The sequence below is a fragment of the Alosa sapidissima genome, chromosome 3, assembly GCF_018492685.1.
Source record: "Alosa sapidissima isolate fAloSap1 chromosome 3, fAloSap1.pri, whole genome shotgun sequence".
In the NCBI taxonomy this organism is placed as follows: domain Eukaryota; kingdom Metazoa; phylum Chordata; class Actinopteri; order Clupeiformes; family Clupeidae; genus Alosa; species Alosa sapidissima.
This window is the reverse complement of record NC_055959.1, coordinates 23,394,122-23,402,895: the sequence shown is the minus strand read 5'-3', so window position 1 is coordinate 23,402,895 and position 8,774 is coordinate 23,394,122. Positions and strand designations below refer to the sequence as shown.

Genomic DNA, 8,774 nt, shown 5'->3' with positions numbered 1-8,774 from the left:
GGGAATTTGCGAGAACATAAACATCGGCTGGAAATGCAGCTAAGTGTAAAAATGAAGCCGGATGGTTGGAAGAGCAGATGCCAACGCCTCACTTTCAAAGGGTTCACCAATCAGTCATCCCACACATCAAAGTCTGGCCCAACCTGAACAAGCCGATTAAACGCAAAACAAGCCAATTAACACAATTACGCCCTCTCTTCGATTCCCTTTTTCAAGCTGAAGATTACTGCTCTCAGATCCGTTTTGTTTGGATTGCTCCTTTTTCTATTTGCCTCTAAATCAACGTCTGTATCATCGAATGTTCCTCTTTTTGCAGTGCAGCAGCAAATATTTCCTTTTGGCATTCACATTGCACCTGTTATCTTTCTATCTATCTCATTTAGTTCCTTATCACTGCTGAATCTTGCCATGTTTTAGCTTCAAAGGACATCTACCATCAGCCAGTCATTCAGCAGCTTGGCTAGTTAGTTAGGGCTTAGATGGTAGCAACAAAGAAACGGCACACAATGGTCCTGCCTCTCTCTGCTATCATACATGAGCTTATGCAGCTGACCTGAGCTTTAACGCTCGATCACACTGGCGCTCAGCCAACCAATTAAGCAATGACTGAATTCTAGCAAAGAGTGTGGCAGCCAGCACTTGCAAAGCTTTTGCCAGGATATTGCGTTCTTGTTTCAGATTTCTACCAGGAATGGAATTTTGTGGATTCTTTTTGTGTTCTAATTTGCTAACAAGCTAATATCATAGGAGACATCCCCATGCCCTTTGGTTACTAATGAGCAGGAATTGCCTGGAAGTCCTCCCATAACCCTGCAGTCGACACCAGCATTGCTTCCGACCTCTGGCATTCCTGAAATGGGATGTGGAATTGAGAACTTCAGCTGGGGGTGTTGTTGAGAGCATTGCTGAATGCTTTTATCTTAGATGGGTTCCCATCAAAGGACAGGAAACTATTAAGAAAGGAGAGAGAGAGAGAGGGAGGGAGAATCACACTAATTAAGAGAGAGGAAGTGAAGTCCAGATTGAGGTCAGGTTTTCCCAGTTTTCTTCGACCACACTCCAGTCCAGTTTCCTTTTGTGATCCTTTCATTACACTTACCCACAGTCAGACAGGCAGGCATACTTATGTTCTCCACACCCCACCCCACCCTGCAGACACACACAATCTCTCTCTCCCTCCCGCTCTCTCTCACACACTTATTCAACGCATCTAACACAAAGCTCTGGTGGCCAAATTAATGCTGTATTTATTAATTTAACTGCCTCGGTGAGGGGGAGCGAATTAGGAGATGTTAATGTGAACAAATGTGCCTGAGCTGTTCCCATGCCGATCTGTTGTACTCCATTAGCCTGCTCTGTCAGTAGCTAGCTCTGAGACGCAAGCAGCAGCCTACAGGGACCCGCTAATCTCCTCAATTAGCCACCAGGTCTGCACGCCCAGGCTGACCCCAGAAGAGTGCCGAGGTGCCCGTAAACCATTTATGATGTGCACTGACTGGCAACACAGCTGCACAGAGGCTAATTCAACAGTAGAGAATGGAGTTGTCAAGCCTCCTCACACACAGACCCAATCACTACTGTGAGCAGAAGGCAAGCCTCCTCACACACAGACTCAATCACTACTGTGAGCAGAAGGCAAGCCTCCTCACACACTCCTATCCACAAGCTGGACGTGGGCTCCAGCTGTGTGATCACCCTCTCTTATGTGATCATGCTCCTGTACTCTGTACTGTACTGGGGAGGATTTAGTGTGTGTAATGTCTGGCTCAGTGTTTCCTCAGAACTCTCTACAGCTGGGTTCAATGCTGTTTATGCTCTAACTAGGTGGTTCTCTGCATGGTGGAAGTTCCTGCATACTCTAACCACAGCGAACAAAATGGAAACCTGATTCCTTCCAATGGTGCACTCTCTCACACACTTTCTCTCTCTTTCTCTCTCTCTCTCACACACACACACACACAAACACCCATACCCACACACACTCACACATTTTCTCTCTCTCTCATTCACACGCTCACACACCCACAAATACACACACACACACACACACCATAGATCACAGATGAACGAACAGACCAAGACACACAAGGGTTTTCATTTGAAAAATATAACAATTTTAATAAAGGCTACATCTCTTCAATAATTACAATAATTAAAAGTACCAAGTCATCTTTAAAATGAGGCTCTATATATAATGCATAATTTACACTTAAGTGGAGCCGGTAAAGGCCTTGGGGATTGGGCATTAGGAGGGGATAGAGTAGAGGTTAGGATATATCATGATTAGGAGATATTTCAAAAGCATTTAAAAAACAAACTCTTTTCAACATAAGCCCCTTTAAAAAGCAAGGGAGTAAGAGGCCCTGAAGCAGGGCAACACACGGGCTCATCCATGTAGGCACAGGTACTGTACTCGATTCACAACCACAACTCAACACAACACAACGTGACGCAACATAGACGCAAATCCTCTGCTGGCGGTGGAGGAAATGCATTAGTGACAAAAGGTGCCCAGAAGTCTCAGGGCCAGGAGCCAACCAAGCACACACACACAGACTTGGTAGAGCCATCACACACACATAAAAATGCTATGCTATGCCAATCCAGTGATATGCATGGTTTTAATCTTAAAAGAGTGCATTGGTTGGGGTCATGAATTTCTGTCAGGGAAATTACTTTTCTTTATCATTCACTTCTTGTGTTCATTCATTCTTACTCTATCCTTTATCTGGCCATGAACTAAAGGCACTAGAGCCACTATCTAGACAGTGAAACTGTGTATAGCATTAGAAAGTACCTAGATCTGTTGAGATCTTTAATTAAAACTACCACTGGTGATTATGTATAATCCATCGATCTATCAACATTTTGTTCTAATTGTAAATGTTAAAATGTAAAAAAACAAAACAAAACAAAACAATCAAATGCTAAATATGGACTCTTGCACTTTGGGTGGGACCATCTAAATTCTACACATTCTGATTGGCTGGCACTGACATAAAGACATTCTGATTGGCCCATACTGAGACTCCTGGAGCAGCTAGTTTCAGGAAGGATGGTGGAAGGAGATGAGATTTCTGTCTGATGTCTCCCAAAAAGCAGCTTGTCCATCTACTGGACATGGGGAGGGTTATGGGAACAGGAATGACACTCTTTTAAGATAAATAAATATATAGTCTTTTAAACTTAAATCATATAAAAATTAATACATACATGTTTACATATGAGGACCTTTTGCAAACCCACACCCACTCTCTCTTTCTCTCTCTCTCACTCACAAAAACACAAAACACAGGCACACACACATACACACCCAATAAGGAATCGACAATTAGCACTAATTGTTGTAGATAGATGGCATGTCTCAGAACATGTAGGCTCTATGCCTGATGTAGCACAATATCAGGGAACACGCGTGGAACAACAATCCTCATCCTTGACTCACAGTCCAGACAAGCAGTCCCTGTGGTAGGAGTCTCTCCTGATCACAGACTGACACACACACACACACAATCCAACAACGGTGAGGTGCCACAGAGCGTGTCGGTAGCTTTCATGTCCCCGACACACTCTCCCAGACAGCGGCTTCACATGTCCCTCTTGCTGCCTCTTCTTAATGTCCATTAGGTGCAGGGGTCAACTTGGACTCGCCTCCCCTTTTCCGGCACCTTCTTGCATCGTTCCTTCATTGGCTAGTATTCCTTCAATAGCTTTTGTGGAATAAAAGTCCTCTGGAAGAGAATTAGAACGCACATGTAGCCTGAAAGTCTCCAGTGAGAAGCTTTCATAAGGTCCATCTCATGAGAGGGTCCTTGTTCCTGGTGAAGGTCCTCTGTAGATGTCCAGGGTGAGCTTTTTTGAGGGTTCTGCCCTCCCAGGGTGTTGGAGAGGAGCATAAGCAGCTTTAGATGGGTGGGGTGGAGTGGGGGAAGAGTGGGAGAAGCATCCGGAACAGTGGCTCAGTCCATCCTCTCCACCTTCCCCAGGACCTTGCCCTCGTACATGGGCAGCACGCTGGCATCCTCCCACACCTCCTCAAAGACGGCGCCACACTCAAACTCATCGCTGGCCTTCTTGAAGTAGTACCTGGACACACACAAAAGAGAGAGAGAGAGAGACATGATCAGTATAATAATAATTGTGGGTCGCCTTAAGAATCTAGCTTGTTATGTGGACACCTGTCTTGAAATCTTTGTTTTCCTTCCATCCCCCGCCCTCCCCTCCACCTCATTCTAAGAACACAGTTCTTTTCTTTCTCCTTTCCTTTTCAAAGTCTCGGCATGGGCAATTATTTACCCGCAGCAGCAGGGAGTCTCCCAAATGAGCTGCCGTCAGAGGGGGACGGGGGGAGGCCGAGCTGCCTCCGGAACCATCCGCCAGGACAAAGGTCAATAGCAGTGCTTCTACCAGCACTGTGACTTTGTAAAAGGGTACACGTACACACACACACACACACACACACACACACACACACACCCTGATGCATGCATGGCTTTTAATGTGCAAATAATAACACCCTGATTGAGGAGGGAACCAGCCCCTGTGGCCCGGTGTTGAATTTTTTCAGGGCTCTGTTTAGCGGCAGCTCAAATGATAAAATTACAGGCTCTCCTCGTACGCCTTCCAGCCCCCACGTCCGCCCCCCTCCCCTCCCCTCCCCTCAGTTGGAGTGGCCTGGTCACCAGTGGCTAATTGGAGTGCCTGTCAAATGAGAGGGTTCCTCCGCCTAACGTGGAAATTTCAGGTGCCCAAAAGTCTGCGATTCACGTTGCAGTCTCTTTTCTTCTATTCCCCCTCCCTCACTCTCTCTCTCTCTCTCTCTTTCTCTTGCTCTCTCTCTGTCACACACACACACACACACACACACACACACACACAAAACAGCATGTCCACTTTTTTTGTGGTCTTTAGATTGCGCAATGATGAATGGGCGAGCAATGACAGTAACCCTGGAAGGCTTTCTAGCAAATGATCTGTGAAGCGTGTCGAGCCTCTGGGTCAGACACACAGTCCGGCAGGATCGCCCATAATGACCCAGTCAGCTCCCACATCCTCAACTCCATAGGAACCGGAACCATTCTGAAGAGGGGGTGAGTGGGGGGCAATAGTTAATTGTGTAATGGAAACTGCCTCTCCCCACCCCCATCTCCATGTGAACTGATGTGGAGAGCTGGTATGCCTACAGCTCCGAGCTCTGACTTCTTTTTTTTCTTCTTTTTTTAAAAACTTTTACGAGTGCAGTCGAATGAGTCAAAACAATGCCCGTAAACAGAGCCTGTGCTTCCAGTAAACAGACCTGGCACACCAGATGGCTGGCCACTCTAACACAAGCAAGAAGGGGCGGCCGTTCAAAAAACTCCGCTGAAGGTCTTGTGAAAGAGAGGGGGAAAAACTAACGTACATCATACCAAATTGATCTCGCATCCTCACTGTTTCGAGGGAACCTTTGTAAATAAGAGTAAATTAAATACTCGAGACATGCCACATAATTGCATCCTTATTTCTGCGGAAGAAATAAAATGACATCCTCCTCTAAAGAGCCTTTGAAATGGGATGCAGTGCTCTTTTTCACTCATAGGGAGGAGATCAGGAGAGAGAGAGCAAAAGAGAGAGAGAGAGAGAGAGAGAGAGAGAGAGAGAGAGAGAAAGAAAAAGGCAGAAATAAAAGAGAGAGAAGTCTTTCCACTGGAACACGTTTTATGTGGTGAGGATTTTTCTCCTTGCAACATCTGGCACCAATCTGCCTCTGGTAGTGTATGCCAGCACTGTTCTTTGTTGAATGGCTGCCATGTTGAAATGACCCAACGCGAGTCATTTTCTGCTGTTGGAGCCATCGTGCACTCAGGATGAGAGCACACTTATGGACTCAGAGGACCGTGAATGACAGAGGACACCCCAGGAACCATACTGGGCGACCAGACCCGACACACTGGGCGTGTGCAGATGCTGTAGGACATGTCCAGAGCTTGGATGACCAAGCCGCCGCCTCATTAAAAGGACTGAGAGGGGTCAGCGCATGCTGCATATTAATAGTATCAACACTGGACTATAGGTGAGCACATACCACTTAAAAGCTCCTCTACATATTTTAGGATAGTTTAGGCGTATGCTCCATAGACGCCATTATAAGCGCAAGGCGAGACTCAAAGGGCTTGTCAGGTTTAGCTTCTTCTGGAGAGCAGTCACCCAGACAAGACCCATCTTATCTATAAAGACACACACATCAAACCCAGTTAGCAGTGCGAACCACGCAGTTCTGTGCAGAATGGCTGAATTAGCACTGGTCTTTTGTGTGTGAAATGAAAGCCGGGGGGGGTTCAAAGGCAGCCTTATTAAGTGCCTCGCTGGCCAATCAATCCCAGATGTGCCCCGTCGGCCTGCTTCAAATTCCCCCTTCTTTCCCTCTCAGCGCTCCCTCGCTCGCTTGCCCTCCATAACTTCTACTCCCCCTCTCTCCCTCTCTTCCTCTCTTCCACCTCTCCTTCTCTCTCACGCTGGTCTGCCCTCGTTCTTACGGACTCAGTGGGGAGAGAACCTGGTCTGGACTGGATGCAAGGCACAACAGGAGCTCACATGCCCACAACTGACCGTCCCAGGTATTATATACGAGCTCACATGCCCACAACTGACCGTCCCAGTATTATATATATACGAGCTCACATGCCCACAACTGACCGTCCCAGTATTATATACGAGCTCACATTTACAACACTACAGAGAAGGCAAATGAGCTATGCAGAGTGAGTAGGAGGGGTTGAACGGAAAGACAAAGTGACAGAGAGGATGATGTCAAGGATGATGTCAACCAGTGGGCAGCCGTGGCCCACTGGTTAGCACTCTGGACTTGTAACCGGAGGGTTGCCGGTTCGAGCCCCGACCAGTAGGAACGGCTGAAGTGCCCTTAAGCAAGGCACCTAACCCCTCACTGCTCCCCGAGCGCCACCGTTGAAGCAGGCAGCTCACTGCACCGGGATTCGTGTGTGCTTCTGTTCACTGTGTGCTGTTTGTGTTTCACTAATTCACCGATTGGGTTAAATGCAGAGACCAAATTTCCCTCACGGGATCAAAAAAGTATATATACTTATATAAACAAAGCAACAGACAAACAGCTGACTCTGGTGTGGACGCACCTGTAGTTGCCCTTTTTGCGGAGCTGCTCCTTGAAGTGTCCGAGCGTGAGACTGTGCGTCTTCATCACGCGCCGGTACGGGATCTCCTCGCCGCAGAAGAAGTACGTCACCACCGTCTCAGCGCCACCCGGCGAGCCTTGACCACTGGCCTGCTTCCTCACCTCCTTCGGCCTGTAGCGGAAGAGGGACATAGAGTGTGAGGGCCGCTGGGAAACGCTGAGACACTGGCACTGGTGTTGGTGGTGCTGGTCATTTGCGAGACCCCTTGGGGCATTTGGGTGTAGGCTACATGTTTGCTGCTAGCGTGTTACTATATCCCCTCCCAATGCAGCACTGTGAGGGTAGCATCCACACCGCCAACAGTATCTTTGACACTTCTGATGGGAGGCACTCGATGCTGCAGGCGTGATGGATATCTGCTGACAGGCAAAGCTTTAAGCCTCTCACATACCCACTACACATTGCTAGCTAAGTAAAACTGCCACCGTAACTTCGAAACCTGACACACACACACACACACACACACACACACACACACAGAAATCTGGGGTGCTTGAGTCACACTGCGGCGACAGGAGAAGCAGGAAGGAGAGCAGTGGCCTTTGAAGAGGAAAATCTTTGACTGACCGACCCCACCCCTCCCCACCCCACACCGCCTCTCCCCACCCCAGCCCCCCAGTCCTCTCTCCCTCTCTCTCCAGCTGCCAGGACTGAAGGTCAGCCAATTAAAACTTTCAAAAGTCTCCCTCTCCTTCCCCCAGCCATCCATGCATCCTCCATCCGGTGGCTACAGCCCCGGCCTCTGATGCTCCACGGCGTGGATAAACAGGGGACAGAGAGAGGGGGGCTTTGAAGAACAGAAAAGAGGAGAGGAGTAGATAAAAAGAAAGAGGGGGGATGAAAGAGGGGTGGAAGGAAAAAGGAAGATTAGCCCTGGCCCATAAGAGAGAGAGGACCTTGTGGCGCCCATGTGTGTGTGTGTGTGTGTGTGTGTGTGTGTGTGTGTGTGTGTGTGTGTGTGTGTGTGAGAGAGTCGCTGTGTGTGTTAGACTGATAGAGATGGGAGCAGAGGGGACACTTACTCATCGGTCTGCAGGCCAAGGCCCAGCTGAGACGACGGGCCATTCTGGACAGTGGCTCCGGGGCCTCGCTCTCTCTGCACGCTGGACGGAGAGTGCCTGCAAACAACCGAAGAGGAGGGTCTGTCAAAAGACTGTGCAAGCTAGCTACCACTGCTGCACTGCAGTATAAAAAACAATAATATATTTACTACATTACAATATTTCATTACATTGGTTATGATTATGATGCTTAGCTTTCCTCCAAAGAATAACATCTACCGTAATTTCCCAACTATTAGCCGCGGTTCATACATTGATTTTGCTATTTCTTCAGCTATGAGGTTAATACACGGTGGCAGTTGATATGGTATTAATATAGTTTTGTTCTTTTAACTTGCATAAAACACTGTCCAGCGGTTTATACACAATGCGGCTAATACACAGGAAATGACTGTACTTATAACAGTGAGCAATGCATTTGTGGTACATTTGTGGTATTTGGTACCTCTGTTTGGGGGGCTTGGACACCTCCTCCAGGCGCCGGCAGGCCTCCTCCAGCTGGGCCAGGGTGTTGGGAGGGGGC

General features: G+C 47.9%; 1 protein-coding gene across 2 annotated transcripts in view; it reads right to left on the bottom strand.

The window, feature by feature from the left end:
• Positions 1-2,120: 2,120 nt before the first annotated feature.
• axin2 (axin 2 (conductin, axil)) overlaps positions 2,121-8,774 on the bottom strand; it is an 18,003-nt gene continuing 11,349 nt past the window's right edge. For both annotated transcript variants that reach the window (XM_042085648.1, XM_042085649.1), the window contains exons 8-11: positions 8,697-8,774; positions 8,213-8,308; positions 7,131-7,301; positions 2,121-4,086 (exon numbers count right to left, since the gene is read on the bottom strand). The exon at positions 8,697-8,774 is cut by the window's right edge and continues 153 nt beyond it. In XM_042085648.1, the coding sequence (XP_041941582.1) occupies positions 3,960-4,086; positions 7,131-7,301; positions 8,213-8,308; positions 8,697-8,774 (472 nt within the window). In that variant the 3' untranslated portion in view covers positions 2,121-3,959. The remainder of the gene's footprint in view (positions 4,087-7,130; positions 7,302-8,212; positions 8,309-8,696) is intronic.